This window comes from Schistocerca serialis, chromosome 3 (genome assembly GCF_023864345.2).
Source record: "Schistocerca serialis cubense isolate TAMUIC-IGC-003099 chromosome 3, iqSchSeri2.2, whole genome shotgun sequence".
Lineage (NCBI taxonomy): Eukaryota > Metazoa > Arthropoda > Insecta > Orthoptera > Acrididae > Schistocerca > Schistocerca serialis.
The window spans coordinates 946,242,914-946,265,770 of record NC_064640.1 but is presented as its reverse complement, the minus strand read 5'-3'; the positions used below and the strand labels follow the sequence as shown (position 1 = coordinate 946,265,770).

Below are 22,857 nucleotides of genomic sequence, written 5' to 3'. Positions count from 1 at the left end.
AGGATGTGTCCTTGATGAATGTAAACTGAGGCCCATTGGCTATGACAACTGTTTCTGGCTGACCTTCAATCATGAAGGTGTGGGTCAAGGCTTGAATCACATGCTGAGGTGGCATAGAAGACATCTGGGCGATCAGGATGAACTATGAATATGGCGGAGAAAAAGGTGTGCAAAATCCAAGTGGAGTCATGACCATCGTGTCATTGGCTCCAGCCACAGAAAACAGCATCTTGGTGAGGCTACTTGTTTGATCCGGCAAGATGTGCAGGTATCCACCAAGCAGCAATGTTACTGTCTATCCTGATCCAATATACTTTCTGCCGCACCAGAAATTCAGTCAGTACGATGCCCCAATGTAGCAGGTGTAGAATCTGAACCCATTGTTGATGGTGGTGAGCCAAAGTCTGTGGTCAGTCAATATGGTAAAATGACCACCATAGACAGTCATGGTATTTTGTTAAGGCAAAGACAAGCCAGAGCTTCTTTTTCTATTTGTTCATAGTTGCATTGGGTCTGCAGCTCGTGGTCTAGTGGCTAGCATTGCTGCCTCTGGATCACTGGGTCCCGTGTTCGGGATTTTCTCTGCCCGGGGACTGGGCGTTTGTGTTGTCCTTATCCTTTCCTCCTCCACCTCATCATCCATGACAGTGGCTAGACTGGACTGTGTAAAAAATTGGAGTGTGAAAAAATTGGGACTTCATAAGGGTGCTGATAACGGCACAGTTGAACACCCCACAAACCCATCATCATCATCATCATCATCATCATCATCATCATCATCATCATCATCATCATCATTGCCATCATCATAGTTGCATTGGGCTGATGTCAATGAAGGCAACCTGTCCTTCCACTCCATTGATTCTCACACCATAATCAGATACATCGACCACAATGACTATAGGAAGTGATGGATCGTAAGCCATCAGACAGGTGATTGAAGCAATGCCCACTTAAAGGCCTAGAAAGCACAGTCACATGTCTTATGCCAGTGCCATGCCATCTTCTTGCATAAGAGATGCTGCAGTGGAGCAGCTATCATTGCGGCATGGGAAATGAATGTACAATAGTGTTACGGCATGCAGTAAGCACCAGCATGCCAGTCAGGAATGGCAGGGAAGAGAAGGCTGTGAGGAGAGATCAGACAATTGGCAGCCCAGTTCAACAGCAGCTCCAAGATTAGCCAGTTCTACAGCAGCAGCAATTACTGCAACTTTGATAGCAGTTCAGGACAGACTTTTGTGAGTTATAGATCAGCAGTCACTGCAAAGGCTGATTATTTTGTGTGTTGCCCTTTGCTTGTGACACATCTGTGTAACTGCCAGAGTTAAGTATTGTATTTCAGTAATTGTAATAAAACTCATTAATAGAACTTGTTTGTCTAGCAAACCCAATATGCAGTTGATGACAAGGCTGGACAAAAGATTGGCAATGAGGTGAATGAATACCAAAGTGACAACCTGTTCACATTTTGCACCCAGATCCACTAGTTGCCACAGTTTTGTTTTGCCATGGTATTTTGTGTTTTGTTGGCACCTTAATTCTACCTTGTCTTTTCTTTGCGGGGGTGTTTACATGTTTTAATGGAGTCTTATGGTGTTTTTTCTGTTCAGTGTTTTCAGGTGGGCATTGTAGGCACTTACTTTATTGCTTGCATTGTCTGTTTATTGCATTTGCTTATTCCAAAATGAGCAACCCATCTTCCCCCCTCTCTTGCTCAGGCACCTCAGCTGCAAACAATAGATGCAATGCAGCTAACACAGATGTTGCAGTTCCAGACACAGCAGATTGCAGTCCTTCTAAGCTCGGTACAGCAGTTATTGGTGAACGAAACACCTGACACAGCCGAACATGCAACAACTGTAGCTCTGAGTGCCATACTGCCTTTTCACCAGTTTAATGAAAAAGAAAGAACAGGAATGGCTCAAGCGGTTGCAACAGTATGAAGCCCACATCATTTCTCACAAAGTATCAGATAGTGTGAAACTAAATTACTTCTTTCCATCAGTGAGAAGTGCAGTTTTTTGCTCTCTTTCAGAAATTGTTCCCTAACGTCACTCTGAGTAAACTTTCGTATAATCAGCAAGTGAAAGTGGTGGCAGCTAGGCACAAATTCTTTCATTGCAAGAAAAGGTCAAAACAAACTTATCGTGAGTGGGCAACAGATTTGGAGGGTATGATGAGGAAATGCAAATTCAAATGTGCTTGTGGTTCTTTATATTCAGATGTTATGTTGCATGATGCAATCATGTAAAATGTAACTGATGTCAAACTTGGAGAACAGATTTTTAAAGAGTCAGGTCCATCATTTCATCATGTACTGCAAATTCTAGATCAGTACGATTCAAGTGTCATAGCAGACAATAAATTTGAGCAGCCACAAATTTGTCTGGCTGAGTTGTCCCTTGCTCATGACAAGCCCAGTAGGCAGCAACAGCATGTGCATGCCAAGACATGTTAACAGTCCTCTAAACAGGTGAATGGAATTAAGTCATGTCCTCAGTACTATTCACAGCACAAATGCCAAGACTGCTCATCCACACAAGGACAGTGTTATGTTTGCACCAAGAGAGGTCGCGTACAATCCATATGTTTGCAACAGAGAACTAACATAAGAATTCTGCCCACTCACACATATCTAATTGCAAGGCCCAGTTCAGTGTATTCAAAGCATGCTGCAGACATCAGCAAAACTAGCAATCAAACAGTTTATTCAGTGCTATACCAGTCCAACAAACTTTTTGTTCACTTGCATATTAGTGGAAAACGTGTGAAATTTCAGTTGGACATCTATGCCTCTGTTACATTGCTGAATCATAACACGCATGAACTATTAGGCTCTCCACACCTGTCTAAAACTAGCACACACCTGACGACTTACAATGGACAAGACATTCCCGTTGTTGGAAAATGTACTTTGCCTGCCATGTATCACTCGCATGCATGAACTGTGACTTTCACTGTGGTACAATCACATGGTTGTGAGAATGTATTTGGCCTTGATTCATTTGATTTGTTTGGTTTTAACATCCAGGACAATGTGTTGTCAGTGACTGCATTCAATGCCAAAGACAATGCTGCTTGTTGGAAGAATTCCCTGAGATCTTTTCTGAAGGTTTAGCCAAGGCTAACAATTTTGTGGCACATATTACTACAAAAGACAATGCTCAGCCAAAATTTTGCTGGGCCAGAACTGTTCCCATTGCATTACAGGATAAAGCAGCTGCTAAACTTAAAGAATTATAAGATAGCAGAGTTATTGCATCCATACAAACTAGTCAATGGGCAAGTCCACTGGTTTTTCTCCCCAAACCTTCAGGTCACATTCACCTCTTTGTTGACTAAGTCTGTGGTCAACCCACAAACTGTGAGTGATACCTACTCATTGCCCTGCCCAGAGGATCTTGTGGGCAGATTAGGTTCTGGTCACTACTTTTCAAAAATTGATTTGCAAGATACATATCTTCAAATACCACTAGATGAGAAATCTCAAAGCATGTGTGTTGTGAACACTTATTTGGGCTTGCTTAAATATTTGTGTGTGCCTTTTTCCAATGTTTCTGCACCAACCATTTCCCAACGGCATTTGGAACAACTGACTGCTCAAATACCAAACTGTTTGGACAATATTGTTGTGGCAAGTCTCATACCTGAAGAACACACTCCAAAACTGCATGCTTTATTTCATGTGTTATCTGATGCAGGACTAAAGTGTAGACTGAATGAGTGTAACTTTTTTAAACCTGAGTTGTTGTATCTTGGTCATGTCACAAACAGTCAAGGTGTACATACTCTTCAGTCACATTTATCACCCATACGTGATCTGCCAGTTCCTTGCAGTGTCACAGAATTGCAGTCAGTCTCATGGAAAATGAACTATTATATTCAGTTCATACCAAATGCTGCACAAATCCCAGTTCTATTGCATTACTTGTGTTGCAAGAATGTCCCCTTTGTTTGTACAGATGAGTGCCAAGAAGCTTTCCAAAAACTAAAATCTGCATTGCTCAATGATAGAGGCTTGGTTAACTTTGATCCTGACAAACCAGTTGTGTTACAAGTTGACATTTTTTCTTACAGAATCAGTGCATTGCTTTTGCACAGATTTAGTGATAATGACAGGTCTATTGTTTTGGCATCGAAAGTGTTATCTAAAGCTCAGTGTAACTATTCACAAATAGAGGTGGTGGCATTGGGTACTGTGTATGGTGTCACCAAATTGCACCACTATTTGTATGGCAAAAATTCTACTTAGTAACAAATCACAAGCCATTGCAGTGCTTGTTTCATCAGATGAAGGTGGTTCCTGTATGAACTGCCCATAAATTGCAAAGATTGGCTTCATTGTTGTCTCAATACCAGTACAAGATTGTGTATCATCTGATAATACTCAACATGGTAATGCTGATGCACTTTCATGTCTTCCAATTGGCTCTGATACATACTTTGATGCTTCTGCTGCAACTTGGTGTCACATTGATGCTCATTACTCTGAATTGCTTCAATCCTTTCCTCTGCACTATAGGAAAATTGCACATGCCATGGAAGCTGATTCCAATTTGAACATTTTGCTAAAATACATTCACACATCTTGGCCTCACCCATTGCTTAGCATAATGAATGCTGTAATGCACCTATACTTTGCACATAGGCATAGCCTTGCTACACAGCAATGTGTGATTCTTTTTCAAAATGACAATGGAAAATCATGTGTATTGATCCCCAAAGTTTTGCAAGAAGTGGTGTTGCATTACTTCACAAAGGACACTTGGGGATTGTTTGTATGAAACAGTTAGCATGTCAACACTTCACTTGGCAGGGTATGTACACCCAAATAGAACATATTATGTCACAGTGTCAAGCATGTGCAGAAAATCAGTCTGCTTGACCACAAAAATTCCCTGCTTGGCCTCACTCGTAATCACCATGCAATGTGTGCACATAGACTTTGCGGGACCTTTTTGGGACATTCACTGGTTGATTGTGGTTGACTCTTATAGCAAGTTTCCTTTTGCTGTGCCAGTGAACTCAACAAAGTCATGTAGCACAGTTTAAGTGTTGTCCTCTATTTTTGGCCTCAAAGGTTTGCCAGAGGTCAGTGTCCAACAATGGCCCTAAGTTCACATCAAATGAATTTGCAACATTCTGTGAATGCAATGGCATACAGCATCTAACTAGTGCACCATTTCATCCACAGTCCAGTGGAAACGCAGAACATTTTGCCAGCAGATGGTGGCCAAACTTTGCTCTGCAAACATCAGGGATGAAGCATTGCAACTGTTTCTCGCCTCCTATCGTTTGCATCCATGGATCATTGCCAAAGGAATTGCTTTATGGCCTCTGCAATCATACACTCCTCCACCTGCACTATCCTCTGCAGCATCCAGCACTGAAGGAAGGCCACGAGTATCGCTTTGCGTTGTATCATATTGGTTTTTCTGGGATGTTAGTGGCAGCAGCTGATGGGTGGGGCCTGGGGCCTTGCCACAGTGGTAACACTGGTTCCCGTCAGATCATCAAAGTGCTGTCAGGCTGCGCTAACACTTGGATAGGTGACCATCTGGTCTGTCGAGTGCTGTAGGCAAGAGGGATGCACTCAGCCCTTGTGTGGCAAATGGAGGAGCTACTTGATTGAGAAGTAACGGCTTCAGTCTCATAAACTGACATACAGCCAGGAGAGTGGTGTGCAGACCTTCCAAGGCCTGTTCAGATTGAGTTTAATTTTAGATTTTAGATGATGGGCATGAGGCGAGGTCCTTTGTCGACTTGGCACATGCATGTGTCTCATTTCAGGCCCAGACGGATTGCAGCACCAACATCACAATCAATTTCGCCACTGTCATGTGCACTGTGATCCTTCTGTATCTCTTCCCCCAAATTCACAGATAGCAAGGACAGCACAGCCACAGCAGCTGCCAGAGTGTTTTTTCATGACAGTGTGGGATGACCCCATGGAGACAGATTCTTTGCCTTCTCCATCTCCTCTTGTTCTACTGATGAAGCTGGACACACCCACACTGCAGCAGCTGGTGCCGTGTATATCTTCGTATGGGCCTTTGGAACTGGACACATTCCTTCTAGACATTTTCTGGGAGACATTTCCACCAGAGCAAAGACCGGATGGCAGGGTACGACCGGAAGTCTGACGCCCCTGCAGCCACAGTTTCCGGTCCATCAGAGCATCCATGCTCCTGCCTCCCCTCCCATTGTCGTGCTTCATATATAATGACATTCTGTTGCTTTGGGATTGAGAAATGTTATGGCATACAGTGGGCGCCGGCACGCCAGTTGGGAACAACATGGAAGAGAAGGCTGTGAGAAGAGATCAGCAAACTGCATGCTGACAGACCTCCCTTCCAGAATGACAACATGACAGCAGTGGCCTCTAGGTCAAGAGGACATAAGAGCCATGCCCGACTAGTGGCAGCCCAGTTCAATAGCATCTTTAAGATTAGCCGCTTTTATAGCAGCATCAATGAGAGTGACTTCAATAGTAGCTCAGTACAGGCTTTTGTCAGTTATAGAACAGTGGTCACCACAAAGACTAATTACTTCGTATGTTGTCCTTTTGCTTGTGACACATCTGTGTAATTGTCAAGGTTAAGTATTCTATTTGATTAATTGTAAAAAGACTCGTTCACATGACTTGTTTGATTGTTTGTCTAGCGAACCGAGTATGCAGGCTTCCTAGACATAACAGATACTAATTCAGGTGGCCCAATAAGGATTAAAGTTGCCTGACATTGTTGGTGGTGGTAAGTCCTGTACAGCCTGGACATACTGCAGCGTCAACCAGATTCCTGAGGTGCTCAAGATATGTCCCAGTTATCCCACAAATGGAACAAAAAATTGGTAGTTCTCCTAATTATAATTAAGATCTGCAGAATAGAGGATGGAGAAAAGAGCATCTAGATTACCAGCCAGGCCTTTTGAAGACCATCCTGCCATGATAATATCATCTAGGTCGTTGGCTGTGCCAGCACTTCCCATGTAAGGTGTTTCAAATATTCTGAAATATTGATGGGGTGCCTGCAGTTCGAAAGGGGAGAGGGCTGTAGAAGAAGAGACCAAAAGATGTGTTGATTACTAGCAAATCGTATGACACCTGATCCAGTGAAAGCTGCAGATATGCATCCTTGAGATCAGTAAGAATCTCGTATATCTTTGGGATGGAGTAAACATCCACAGTGGATTGCACTTCTATCATGTTCTTGAAATTGCCACATATTCGGAGGGAGCTATCCAGTTTGTTGACCAGTATGGTGGGTGTTGCCCACTAACTATTGGAAACAGCTGTCAAGATGCCAGGATCTTGCAAAATTGCAGCTCCACCTGTAACTTACCCTGAAGGGTGAATGGGACATTCCAAGCCTTTAAAAAGTAGGGTATGGCTATTTGGAGGAGGGTGATAGATGCTTCAAACCTCACAACACCTGTAGTAGGAGGCTCAAACACTGAATGGTACTTCTCGTGAAAAGTGTGGAACTAAGGATTGCCAATGACTGGCAGTATGCTACTAGTCAAATTGTGCATTTCTAGTCCCACAACAGTGAAGAGGTCAAGTCCTAATATGTCTTCCACCCCTGAGGTATCAACAAAGAAGCCCGTTGGAATATGATGATGAACTCTCCTTTGACTGCCACTATGTCACTGCTGTAACTGCAGAGATGCTGGGAGAATGGTTGTAGTGGAGGAGAGGCTTACTGCTGGTAGGTGTTCCACATAATAGAAGCAGTAGAACTGGTGTCCATCTGGCAGTCACCATGGTGATCATTGATGAACACCTGGAGGGAAATTTGTAGATCTCAGACAGAAAGATTGGCATGGATGTGAAGCACCTCTGGGGCCACCATGTTTGATTCCTCCATTGGGAAAGTCTCCACTTGAGCTGAAACTACCCACATCTTGGTGCTAGCCCTGCAGACCTCTGTTTCTTGCGTGACATGGTGCAGGAGACATGTGCGGCATGACAAAATAGGCAATGGTGCTGAGAATGTGTGATGAAATGGTTAGTGCTGGAGTGCAGCACGCAGGGAATGCCTGTTTACTTATAGGTGGAAAATCTGCAGGGAGCAGTTGTGGCTAAGGTAGCAGGCAGTAGGGTTGACTGCATAGATAGAAGAAGGATCTTGTAAGGAACCTGATACATGAATGAGTGGTCAAATGCTTGAACAATCTGAAGACAATCCTCCAATGTGGGGTCTTTCAGTTTCAGCACATCTGTCAAAAGCCCCTGATTGAGTGCTTGTACCAGGAGCATGTCCCAAATGACAGACACGGCATAAGACTGTTTACAGGCTTTGCTGAAACACCAAAACTGACATTCCTGACAAAGACCTTGGAGCATCACAATCAAATCCTGTTTGGACTGACCCAGTTGCTTATCGCAACTGAAAAATTTGTGCTGCACTGCAGTGATGTGGTCCTCCTCAGAGTCAAAATTACACTTCCTCATATGATAGGGCATGTGGTTCTCATTCAGGTTTTAGTTGTTAAAGGAGGCAGAAAACCTCTGGTCCATAATAGTCAAGGAGAAACACACTATGATGGGTGTCTCCTGAGATACCACATGCCAGGAAATACTGCTCAAAGTGCGCACCATAGTTCGTCCAAGGTTTGACTTTGTCAACAGGGAGAAAGGGTAGAGGTGTGCCACAAAGTCCTGTAGCTGTGAGTTCCAGCTGAGCAGGGGATTAAGAGCCATCAGCAAATACTGGCAAAGCTCGCTACCATGGCAACCAACCCTTGCTTGACCTGCTGCATGCCCCACAGAAAGAGCTACATTTGTTGTGTCATGTCAAAGGGTCCAGATACTGGCTGTTCAGCCTTGGAAAAATAAGAGAAGTAAACTGAATATCCAGTGATCTGGGAGAAAAAGGAACAGAAAAAATAATACAACTTCTCAGGCACTAAGTCATATGCCTGGAACACATGGTGAATAAAGGTAGTGAGTCATGAAGACTATGCGACTGATAATGCCTAACAATGGGAGCTGAGCATTTGGCACAGTTGGCCAAGTATGTCTCAGGAAATTGCTGGAAAGTTATTGGCCCCACTGTGGTGGCTTCTGACTGGGCTGTGACTGGTGGGCTGCTAAGAGCTGGTACAGAATTGTCCCACAGCTCCAGTGGAGTGAACTGCCTATGTGTTGGCTTTTGCCACTCTATATAGCCTGTGTGCAGAGGAATTCATGCTGATCGAGTCCTGGACATGTGACATGGTGGAGGAAATAGGTCCCTGGCACGGAAGATCTCTGATGTTACTGGTCCTGCCATCTGTCGTCCTTGTTGTGATAGACAGTCTGTGGAGGCAGTGCCTTGTATGTATGCAAACTCATGATACTTCAGTGTCTGAGAGGCTGCCAATCCCTTTCAATTAACAGTGGATACATGGCACACATGAAATATTTGGAAATATCTACATCTTTAAAGATACTGGGTATTCCAAAAATTTGCCTATTTTATTAGATTATAACTTTGTGGGCAGTATTATATATAGAGGGAAACATTCCACGTTAGGTCTTTAAATATGTCTGCTTTTGTGTGTGTGTGTGTGTGTGTGTGTGTGTGTGTGTGTGTGTGTATAGTTGGAATCAAAGGGGAATTTAAAATGACACACACACACACACACACACACACACACACACACACACACACACCATTAAAGTCACATTCCCTGCAGAAATTTCCAAAACTTTAAAAGGAGTAATATTACAAAAGAAGAACTTTTTACTTACCTTTATTATCTTGATTATCTCGTTGTTGTTGTTGTTGATGGCTTAGTCGTGTCTAAGAGTACTTTCTTGCAGCTGAAAATTTTGATTTCTTAGATTCGTGCTTACAAAATAACTGTTAAAGAGTTGCCTGTTCTCCCATTCTTCTAAATCATGCTGAATTTACAATTTACACGTTCAAAAAAACCAGTAATTACATTGTTGGTAACAAGTTTAGCAAACTACGTGTGTTTCCATTAGAGACATGTCCACCACTACTTACATTCTGTGGCACTCACAATATTCCAAAGGCTTTATAAAGCAAAAGAGTTTACAAGACAAAAGATGAATCATTGCTAAAATATATCATTGTTTCATAAATTAATCCAGAAATGAATTCAATAATTAGTGTTAGATTGTGCAATTGATACTATGAATTTTAAGTATATAATAAATTTCATGATTTTCATTATTCTTAAAAGAAGAGTAATTTTAACCATTAGTACACATCGATTGTAACACATTAATTTCCTTTTTATACATTTTAGTCTGAAATATAATACATCGTATATAAAATCATATGAATTCTTTTAATGAAACAGCTGAGATAATTTTAACCTATGCGAGATTAGAGATTATCATGGTATCAGTTGCCTCTATAAACAAAAGGTAATGTTAGATTATCATGATTCATTACACATGCTGTTATCAAATTCTTGATTTGTATGACCGATTATCAACAGAGATTCTTCTACAGCTGCTGAAGATGTTTAGGAAATCTGCTCTTTCATTATCAAAGTTAATAAATGGATGGCTACAGTTAAATATATAAACATATGGAACATCCCAAATTGGTAATCACAGAAGTAAATGGAGAGAAAGCACACAAAATGAAATTAGACCATTATCAATTAATGATGTATGGAATTTCTTAAATGTTAATTAGAAGAGAGATTAAGTTGTATTTTGCCCAATAAATTAACTGTGATTTGGTGAGCAGCTGGGTGGTCTGGTATTCATGTGCAAACTACCTAGAATAGGGATTGAGGAAAGGATTAGAGAGGGAGAAAGGTATCTAAAGGAGAAAAATGATTTCCCTTCTTAGTCATATTTTGATATGCATGAAACTAAATGTTAGTCACTGTATTGCCATTCAATTGCAGTTATGCTTTATTTATGAGATAACTGCAGACTGTGTTTATTGCTAAATTGAAATCATTACAATAGTCCATTCCTTTCATAACATAAGTTTACTCTTAAATAACAGCTATCAGATTATGAAGAGCTGTATGAGAAATATCAAGGGCAGTTGATGAAATTTAAGGATGAAGAAATTCAGATTAATAGTGACTGTATTCAACTTGATGCCCAACTGAAGGAAGCTCTGGAACACGTTAAGGAAGATATTGCTAACCTATGTCAGGAAAAGGATTCTCTCCAGTACAAGCTCACTAAAATTCAGGAAGTTGTTGATGGAAAAAAATCACAGGTACTTACTGTAGTCCATACTGATTGCTAGATAATTCTTTACAATGTCATTTTATATATTAATATTTCTACATACAGATATATAATGTTCAACTAATTATTAACACTATAAGCTATCAAAATGATCTGCAGTTGTAGTTAACTGAGTTTTTTAAACTGATTATTTTGATAAACTTCTCTACTTTAAAACCAATATTGCTACACAGAAAACTGCAAGGAAATGAACTGATATGTAATGGCATATCATTTAAAAACTTATATAATCATACTAGTTGAGAATTTTCTTTAGAAGTGGCTTGTTTGGACTGCAATAATCACTATGAATGATTTGAAATTTCCTCTCAGGTTAATGGTGTTGCTACTGTTACAGAACAATTACAAACATCATCATCTTCATTACATCAATTGAAAATTTTTGCAAATCATCATCTTCCCCACTGAACAGTAAATTTTATTTAAACACATCCAAAAAACTTTCTCATCACCCTAGTGAACAGAACTCCTGAAGATAGACATTGATTGTGGATATTATATTACAGACACAGTCTGTTTGACTGTTCAGATATTTCACTAAAGCCACCCAAAGATGTAAACAACCATGCATGAGCAGCGCTTATTAGACAGAGGGGGTCCAACGGTCAATGAGTTCCAGTCATTCCACCAGGAAGGAGGTACATTGCTCATGTTGCCTGTAGTTCAACCATGTCTATACAGTCAATACCATGGTTTGATGGCATCCGCATTGTTACTTTGTGCCAGGAATGGCTCTCAACAAGGGAAGTGTCCAGGCATCTCAGAGTGAACAAAAGCAATGTTGTTTGGACATGGAGGACAAACAGAGAGACAGGAACTATCGATGGCATGCCTCACTCAGGCCATCTGAGGGCTACTACTGCAGTGGATGACTGTTACATACAGATTATGGCTTGGAGGAACCCTGACAGCAATGCCACCATGTTGAATAATGCTTTTTGTGTAGCCACAGGACGCTGTGTTATGACTCAAACTGTGCACAATGGGCTGCATGATGCACAACTTCACTCCTGATGTGCATGGTGAGGTCCATCTTTGCAACGACGACACCATGCAGCGCAGTACAGATGGGCCCAACAACATGCTGAATGGACCGCTCAGGATTGGCATCATGTTCTCTTCACCAATGAGTGTCACATGTCCTTCAACCAGACAATCATCTGAGATGTGTTTGGAGGCAACCTGGTCAGGCTGAACACCTTAGACACATTGTCCAGTGAGTGCAGCAAGGTGGAGGTTCCCTGCTGTTTTGGGGTGGCATTATTTGGGGGCAAAGTATGCCGCTGGTGGTAATGGAAGGTGCTGTAATGGCTGTACGATAGGTGAATGCCATCCTCTGACTTATGTTGATCTCTATTCCAATTTTCTGTACAGGTGGTGGAACTCTCTGAACCGAGGTGATGCAAAACTTTTCTTGATGTTTGTATTTAGATTACATCAAAACTACGTAAAACTGTGATGCCTGTAAGGCAGAAAAATGATACACAAAATAAACATATGCAAAAATATTAAGAAACTAGTATGAAATTATAGCAAGTGAACATTTTGAAACATTATTAATTTTACAGTTGCTTCATAGCATGTCCAATGATAGCAACCATCTAATACCCTGTGATCCCAATGGGGAATCATGAAGACAAAATTATATCAATTACAGCACACACCGTCGTCATATGTGACTGGAATGAGACGAATCCCTAACATGTGGTACTGTGCAAAGTACCCCTGACAGTCACGGCACATTCTCTCTCTCTCTCTCTCTCTCTCTCTCTCTCTCTCTCTCTCTCTCTCTCTCTCTCTCTCTCTCTCTCTCTCTCGAAGTATTGCAACACCAGTAAAATAGAAAAGCCATCTTTGGAAGCAAAATAATTCATTTAGTAACTCTAATACTAAAATTTTTGTGTTCTGCTTTGGCACAGTCTCTCTTTATTCTGTTTTTCTCTTTTCAGTATGAAGTAGCAAAATCTGAGTTAGAAGTATATGTTCTTCCTGAAAGTACAGAAAAAGAGAAGTTGAAGCTTTTGATTCAGAATCTCGAGAAAATGACTGAACGTCTCTTAAAAACAAAGGAGTAAGTATATTCAACTAGATAACCATTTTCACAGGAGTATTATGGTATTTTGTACATTCTAAGTGCAATCTAAAAAAAAGATTGATGATCATGACAGTTCAGAATTAAGGCCATATGTCTAATTTTGATAAGTTATCAAAGTTCTTTCTTACTGTGATGTACACAAACACTTCAATATAGGTAATACAATCTTTATGTAGAATTTATACCCACATGTAATGTTCAGAGTGAAACTCTATATTTTACTCCAGAACTCTTCAACTTCCATCCCTCAGAAATAAAACAATACAGTGGGTCCTGCTGGAATAAAATTAAACAATCTCACCAAAATATTCTGTAAACTACTTGCTTCTTTTAATTCATGGAATGCTTCTTGATAGTGGTATTGTGAGTGGTAATGCCCTTTTTAAAGAAGTCCTAGCTCTTACAGTACAAGAGGTACTACTACTTGAATGTTAGAGATCATCGCCAGGTGAAAGACAGATATTGAACCAGTTCACAGACATGCTGCCAGATTTTCTACTGGTTGTTTTGATCACTGCGCAAGTGTTATGGGAATTCCTGGATGGAAGAAACAATTCTGTTCATGAAAAACTATTGAGAATTTATAGAGAACCTGAATTTGTGACAGGCTACAGAATGATCTTACTGGCACCCACATCCATCTCACATAAGTACCGCAAAGAAAAGATAAGAGACATTAGAGCTTGTATGGAGGCATATAGACACTTGTTTTTCCTTCATTCCATTTCTCTACGATAGACACCATTTATACTGCAAAAACTCGTGAAGTGTCAAGAACTATATTTATTCATCATCCTTCTGTGTATCACTCCTTTATTGATAGTGAAGGCAATATTAAGTTAATTACAGCATGCGCATACAATTACTCAATCCTTCTTCCCATGCTCTGTATTTGACTGGAATAGGAAGAACCTCTAACATGTCATAGTATGCTTGAGTACCCCCGGCCATTCCCTTCATAGTGGTTTATTATGTATGTATGTATGTAGATATACATACATGGATAAATAAGTAGATAAATAGATAACTGGTACCATTTGAAAATTTGAAAATAAGCAGCATGCAACTGTAGCAAAACAGAACCTGAATTTTAAACGGGAAAATGAGCAGTCTCCCATAGTAGTGGTTCTTCTGTAAACCCCGCCTATGGCAGTGACTGTTTTGTTCTTACATGTGTGTTGACCACAAGGCACTGAACCAACATAGTACAACTTTTTTCTGTGCTGCAATTACTGTCTCTTCTTATTCTATTCCCTCACTCTATCTTTGCCTGCTCTCTTGATGATAATCTAGATCTCACCTTGGTCTTGTTTTGGCTTTTCCTTTTTGAGCCCTTATGTTACTTCCTACCTTTCTTAACTTGTTCTAGTCCCTACCCTTATTTAAAATCCATTCTTCTCCAAATTTCTCTGAAGTATGAATTGTGCAGAAAAGGCCAGATGCTGTGGCACATAGGTACCTGGCAGGGTGCTTCAACCCTGACATCCAGTTCTGGGTGAACCCCTGTTAGACTCAGAACCTAATTGGGTAGCCAGTTCATTGGAAGGAACTATCATGAGCCTCCACAACTTCAGTCTACCTAAAAAAGCTGGGATTGTATTGCTGGCATCTGAACTTCAATGTGCATTTATATCAAGGAATTGGTGGTCATTCCCATTGGGGCACTGGTACTTCGGGCAACACTCATAGTGCCAGGTGACTATTGCCATGGCTGGGTGGTGCCCATTGAGAGAGCTCCTGGTTATAGCAGTAGACACCAGGCAGTCAGTCTGCCATGTAGCTACTCAAACTTACTGAAGCTAGCATTTGTGAGACTCCAGCAATCTCTCCATTTTGGAACTCTTACTGCAATAGATTCCAATAAGGCATAGTTCCAACTGGAACTATATGATACTTAATATGATATGCAGTGTGACTCATGATATTCCAAAGAAACAACCTGCAGCAGTTGAAGCACCTTAACTGGTTCACATTGAGACACCAGTGATAGAACACAGAAACATCTCTGTTGTATCACCCAGCACAACACAGAATGCCAGATTCTCTATGTAACATCAGGAGAATTTCATGTCATCAAATGAACTAAAAAAATTGTTTTATATAGATAAAGCAAAGCTATGCCCATCTATGTGGATGTGATGTACATGTACACAACAAACAAACAAATAATTAAAATTTCAGAAAAATTGGATCGTTTGAGAGAAATTGCTTTACAAATTGAGCAGGTCAATAATGTATTGTTCCTCCACTGGCCCTTGTGCGAGCAGTTACTCTGGTTGACATTGATTGACACAGTTGTTGGATGTCATCATGTGGGATATTGTGCCAAATTGTGTCCAATTGGCATGTTAATTGTCAAAGTCCCAAGATTGTTGGGGGACCCTACCTACACTCCTGGAAATGTAAAAAAGAACACATTGACACCGGTGTGTCAGACCCACCATAATTGCTCCGGACACTGCGAGAGGGCTGTACAAGCAATGATCACACGCACGGCACAGCGGACACACCAGGAACCGCGGTGTTGGCCGTCGAATGGCGCTAGCTGCGCAGCATTTGTGCACCGCCGCCGTCAGTGTCAGCCAGTTTGCCGTGGCATACGGAGCTCCATCGCAGTCTTTAACACTGGTAGCATGCCGCGACAGCTTGGACGTGAACCGTATGTGCAGTTGACGGACTTTGAGCGAGGGCGTATAGTGGGCATGCGGGAGGCCGGGTGGACGTACCGCCGAATTGCTCAACACGTGGGGCGTGAGGTCTCCACAGTACATCGATGTTGTCGCCAGTGGTCGGCGGAAGGTGCACGTGCCCGTCGACCTGGGACCGGACCGCAGCGACGCACGGATGCACGCCAAGACCGTAGGATCCTACGCATTGCCGTAGGGGACCGCACCGCCACTTCCCAGCAAATTAGGGACACTGTTGCTCCTGGGGTATCGGCGAGGACCATTCGCAACCGTCTCCATGAAGCTGGGCTACGGTCCCGCACACTGTTAGGCCGTCTTCCGCTCACGCCCCAACATCGTGCAGCCCGCCTCCAGTGGTGTCGCGACAGGCGTGAATGGAGGGACGAATGGAGACATGTCGTCTTCAGGATGAGAGTCGCTTCTGCCTTGGTGCCAATGATGGTCGTATGCGTGTTTGGCGCCGTGCAGGTGAGCGCCACAATCAGGACTGCATACGACCGAGGCACACAGGGCCAACACCCGGCATCATGGTGTGGGGAGCGATCTCCTACACTGGCCGTACACCACTGGTGATCGTCAAGGGGACACTGAAAAGTGCACGGTACATCCAAACCGTCATCGAACCCATCGTTCTACCATTCCTAGACCGGCAAGGGAACTTGCTGTTCCAACAGGACAATGCACGTCCGCATGTATCCCGTGCCACCCAACGTGCTCTAGAAGGTGTAAGTCAACCACCCTGGCCAGCAAGATCTCCGGATCTGTCCCCCATTGAGCATGTTTGGGACTGGATGAAGCGTCGTCTCACGCGGTCTGCACGTCCAGCACGAACGCTGGTCCAACTGAGGCGCCAGGTGGAAATGGCATGGCAAGCCGTTCCACAGGACTACATCCAGCATCTCTACGATCGTCTCCATGGGAGAATAGCAGCCTGCATTGCTGCGAAAGGTGGATATACACTGTACTAGTGCCGACATTGTGCATGCTCTGTTGCCTGTGTCTATGTACCTGTGGTTCTGTGAGTGTGATCATGTGATGTATCTGACCCCAGGAATGTGTCAATAAAGTTTCCCCTTCCTGGGACAATGAATTCACGGTGTTCTTATTTCAATTTCCAGGAGTGTATTAACGAGTGGCACATTCAGTTCTGCAGTGACTTCTGCAGCTGTCATCCCTTTATTTTTCATCACAGTTCTCTTCAGTGACCATGTGTCATGATCATTCACACATTGAGGCTTAGAGGATGATGATCTCCCACCTTCCCTGTGTGCTGATAAATCTTCAATTCGGTACTCCTTGAAACACCGTACACTTTGGCTACCTTGGTTACAGAAAGCACCCACAATATGAGCTTCAACAATTCACCCATGTTTGAATTCCCTTAGCTCTGACATAACACTTGAAACTACCCAGAACATTGTTTTGACAACACCTGATGCTTACAGCGTATTGAGGACATTCCACAGGTGCCGTTCATTGTCAAATACAATAGTGCAGGCTCCAGGCTTCATTAGCATTTGCATTTATGTTCAAGCATGTATTTCTTCTGGTGTTCCCATATTTTTGTCCATCCACTGTATTTATGTAATTACCACAAAATTTTATTTTATTATTACATCTTTCATATTAGGGGACTTCAAAAAGTAAGATACACATTATTGTGGCAGGTCAAGTCACTTTTATTGAATGCTCCACTACACTCAAATGTGACACAGAGATATGACGCTAGTTTTCAACAATTTCACCAAGTCTCTGCAAATAACTGTCAGAACATCCTACCAATTGTTCAGTTCCTTAATGATAAAAATCCAATACTTGGTCATAGTCATTCAAGAACCAATGTGCGAACATCTTTATCAGGAAATCTTAGATTGCCTGAACTTTCCCATCCATGGTCAGTGACAATGTTGGTGGCCTTCCTTATTTAATGGCATCACCCACATCTGTGCCACCTTGGTTTAATTGTTGGCAACATTTCACATTGGCTGGATGCAACATTGCTTGTGGTCCACAAACTGCCAAAGTTTCATGGTGAATCTGTGTGCAATTCAGATGGTTCTCACACAAGAATCGTACCATCCTGTATACTTGAAATTGAGTATATTCCCAGTTGACACACCATTTCACTCCCACAGTGCAATGCATTTGTTATCCAAACCACAGCAGAAGTGTGTGTGTGTGTGTGTGTGTGTGTGTGTGTGTGTGTGTGTGTGTGTGTGTGTGTGTGTGTGTGTGTGTGTGTGTGTGTGTGTGCAAAAAACCAAAAACCCTCAACACATACTGTCCTCTAATAATGAGCTACTCTTATCCTGCAATGACCTTATCACACAATGACAAGCATAACTTACTTTTTGAAGTCCCTGTCTAATGGTCTATTCTGCAATTTTTTATGTAACTGTAAAAAACAGTTCCATTTTCCTGCAAAAGAGACAAATTTTGCATCTACACAAATGTGAAACCCTTATGTCCATACAACCCACCAATGAAATGACTTTCTGGTTTTATCTGTCATCTTAGGTAGATGCATGTCATGGAACATCCTTTCTGTTGACGATGACATGGGCTTTGTTGTTCTGGAGTATTCCCTCATTGGAAATGCAACATCTGTGCCATCACATTCCTCATTTTTTCTCTGGTCTCTCATCTTCCTTTTGCATTCTCTTATCAGAATGAGAAAGTATAGGTCATTGCCCAATGTAGAACCAGCTCTGTTTCAAAGACAATATATTGCTGTATTTTCTTGATGACATAAACTATCACTTAATGATAAATAGTACATAGGTTGGAACTTAAATAGTGACAACACTGCTTTGCAAACACTATGCAACGGACTCTACTATTGTTGCTGATACCACACGTTGTTGACCTACCTTACCTACGAGCAAATGGACTCACATGTCCCACATCACTGGCGAGTGCACAATCAAGGGAAACACAGTCACTTGTGAGCGAGCAGTCTAACGTAATGGTGTCACTACATTTGCGAAACAGGAACAACAGAGTTGGATCAAGATTGAATGTGCCAGAGGTCATACAGCATGACAGTGTCATCAAGGTCTTCAAGAGGCATGTGGGGAATCAGTATTGCCATACAGACCAGTGGCACATTGGGTAAAAACCTTCAACAAAGGTTGGCAAACTGTGGCAGACATGCATCAGGCAGGTTGTCCTTGCGTTTCTGAAGTAGTAGTGCATGCTGTTAGTGCATAAGTGGACAGTGATCAATGCCATATGATTCGTGAGCTTCCCCACAAAACCGGATTAGCATAAAACTGTGTCTCACAACCTGAAGGAACACCTGAGCATACAAAAAATAGTATCCCAGTGGGTTCCGCATGACTTCATGGAAATGCAGAAATGGATGCGTTACGGTGCTGCTCAGATGCCCTTGGAGGTCTATGAGTGAGTGTGAAGGAAAGGCTTTCTTATGCCAAATCATAACACTGGACGAGACATGAGCCACATCGTATGAGCCAAAACTGAAATGCCAATCCAACAAATGGCGTCATTATGGGTCACCGCGAAAGTAGAAAGTGCATCAGAGTCCTAGTATGGTGAAAGTTATGGTGATTCTCATGTATGACTGTGATGGTGTTATCCTAACGCATTACATTCCTTCACAGCAGACTGTCAGTGAACAGTATTACTGTTCATTTTTGGGTCACCGCGAAAGTAGAAAGTGCATCAGAGTCCTAGTATGGTGAAAGTTATGGTGATTCTCATGTATGACTGTGATGGTGTTATCCTAACGCATTACATTCCTTCACAGCAGACTGTCAGTGAACAGTATTACTGTTCATTTTTGGAGCATCACCTGTGACCAGCTTTGTGAAAGAAGTGGCAACACTTTCTGTGCAACCTACCCATCATTTTGCACAACAATGTGAGGGGCCCATACAGCACAAGCTTGGCTACTCTGGTCGATGTACTGTGCCATTTATCGTACACCCAGACTTACATCCTTGTGACTTTGATTTGATCTCGAAGATGAAGGAACCACTTCGTGGCATTTGCTTCAGAACTGTTCCAGAGATTAGACAGGCAGTAGACCGCTCCATTTGCACCATCACCAGAACAGGCTCTGCTAATGGTATGCTACACCTTCTGCATTGCTGGCAACGGGTTCTACACAACACTGGCGACTACTTTGAAGGACAGTAACAGGGAAACATGTAACTCTTTTGTATCAGTTGTGAATAAATAGTTGACATTATTTAAGTTCCAACCCTCGTATATAAGCATGTTACAGTATATTGTGGAGATACGGCTAAAACAAGCTGAAATTACCATATTTCTTGAAGCCATGCTAAAATGGTGATAAACAGCTTTTTACAATAGAGTCTGAAACCTACTGGGAGCTGGAAGAAATGAAAAAAAAAGTGATGCACAGAAAGCACATGCAAACGGTGTAAAGTACCTCCTACAGTGATGCACAGTAGCTGTAGTTAATTGCCTGAGCAATAAAAAAATAAGTCAAGGCTAGCACATATGATAAATGAGGACTGAGGACAACTCACTGAATAGTGGAGACATTTGTTAATAAGCAGACACACAAAAAAATGAAAAATTTGCCAGATTTTGGACAAAATGTTTAATGAACTAAAATATAAATACAGGTGTGTGCATGCTGCCCCCCTGCCCCCACTACTCCCCTGTCCATTCACTACTTCCCACCATCCCTTCCACTTACCCCTGCTGCCCTGCACCCCCTCCCTCCCCACTCAAAGTGGTGTCCATACTTTGCAAGCCACCTGACAGTGTGTGGCAGAGAGTACCTTGAGTTTATCTATCAGTTCTCCCTTCTATTCCAGTCTCGTATTGTTCGTGGAAAGAAAGATTGTTGGTATGCTTCTGCGTGAGCTCTAATATCTCTGATTTTATCCTCGTGGTATCTTCGGGAGATATATGTAGGTGGTGTAGGAGGGAGCAATATACCGCTCCTCGATGAAGGTTGTTGTTGTTGTTGTTGTTGTTGTTGTTGTTGTTGTTGTGGTCTTCAGTCCTGAGACTGGTTTGATGCAGCTCTCCATGCTATCCTATCCTGTGCAAGCTTCATCATGTCCCAGTACCTACTGCAACCTACATCCTTCTGAATCTGCTTGGTGTATTCATCTCTTGGTCTCCCTCTACGTCTTTCACCATCCACGCTGCCCTCCAATACTAAATTGGTGGTCCCTTGATGCCTCAGAACATGTCCTACTAACCGATCCCTTATTCTAGTCAGGTTGTGCCACAAACTTCTCTTCTCCCCAATCCTATTCAGTACCTCCTCATTAGTTACGTGATCTACCCATCTAATCTTCAGCACTCTTCTGTAGCACCACATTTCGAAAGCTTCTATTCTCTTCTTGTCTAAACTATTTATCATCCATGTTTCACTTCCATACATGGTTACACTCCATACAAATACTTTCAGAAACGACTTCCTGACACTTAAGTCTATACTCGATGTTAGCAAATTTCTCTTCTTCAGAAACGCTTTCCTTCCCATTGCCAGTCTACATTTTATATCCTCTCAACGTTGACCATCATCAGTTATTTTGCTCCCCAAATAGCAAAACTCTGTTACTACTTTAAGTGTCTCATTTCCTAATCTAATACCCTCAACATCACCCGACTTAATTCGACTACATTCCCTTATCCTCATTTTGTTTTTGTTGATGTTCATCTTATATCCTCCCTTCAAGACACTTTCCATTCCGTTCAACTGCTCTTCCAAGTCCTTTGCTGTCTCTGACAGAATTACAATGTCATCGGCGAACCTCAACATTTTTATTTCTTCTCCATGGATTTTAATACCTACTCTGAATTTTTCTTTTGTGTCCTTCACTGCTTGCTCAATATACAGATTGAATAACATCGGGGGGAGGCTACAACCCTGTCTCACTCCCTTCCTAACCACTGCTTCCCTTTCATGCCCCTCAACTCTTATAACTGCCATTTGGTTTATATACAAATTGTAAATAGCCTTTCGCTCCCTATATTTTACCCCTGCCACCTTCAGAATTTGAAAGAGAGTATTCCACTCAACATTGTCAAAAGCTTTCTCTAAGTCTACAAATGCTAGAAATGTAGGTTTGCCTTTCCTTAATCTAACTTCTAAGATAAGCCGTAGGGTATCTTCCCTAAGGTCAGCTTCTACTAGTTTTTCCATTTGTCTGTAAAGAATTCGCGTCAGTATTTTGCAGCCGTGACTTATTAAACTGTTAGTTCGGTAATATTCACATCTGTCAACACCTGCTTTCTTTGGGATTGGAATTATTATATTCTTCTTGAAGTCTGAGGATATTTCACCTGTCTCATACAACTTGCTCAACAGATGGTAGAGTTTTGTCATGACTGGCTCTCCCAAGGCCGTCAGTAGTTGTAATGGAATGTTGTCTACTCCCGGGGCCTTGTTTCGACTCAGGTCTTTCAGTGCTCTGTCAAACTCTTCACACAGTATCGTATCTCCCATTTCATCTTCATGTACATCCTCTTCCATTTCCATAATATTGTCCTCAAGTACATCGCGTTGTATAGACCCTCTATATGCTTCTTCCACCTTTCTGTTTTCCCTTCTTTGCTTAGAACTGGGTTTCCATCTGAGCTCTTGATATTCATACAAGTGGTTCTCTCTTCTCCAAAGGTCTCTTTAATTTTCCTGTAGGCAGTATCTATCTTACCCCTTGTGAGATAAGCCTCTATATCCTTACATTTATCCTCCAGCCATCCCTGCTTACCCATTTTGCACTTCCTGTCGATCTCATTTTTGAGACGTTTGTATTCCTTTTTGCCTGCTTCATTTACCACATGTTTGTATTTTCTTCTTTCATCAATTAAATTCAGTATATCTTCTGTTA

At 42.0% G+C, this 22,857-nt stretch overlaps 1 protein-coding gene across 1 annotated transcript in view; it reads left to right on the top strand.

Moving 5' to 3' along the window:
• The first annotated feature begins 137 nt into the window (after positions 1–137).
• Positions 138–22,857, top strand: part of LOC126471334 (structural maintenance of chromosomes protein 4-like) — a 153,142-nt gene continuing 130,422 nt past the window's right edge. Inside the window, exons 1-3 of the mRNA XM_050099455.1 lie at positions 138–233; positions 10,980–11,201; positions 13,183–13,304. Of these exons, the coding sequence (XP_049955412.1) occupies positions 138–233; positions 10,980–11,201; positions 13,183–13,304 (440 nt within the window). The remainder of the gene's footprint in view (positions 234–10,979; positions 11,202–13,182; positions 13,305–22,857) is intronic.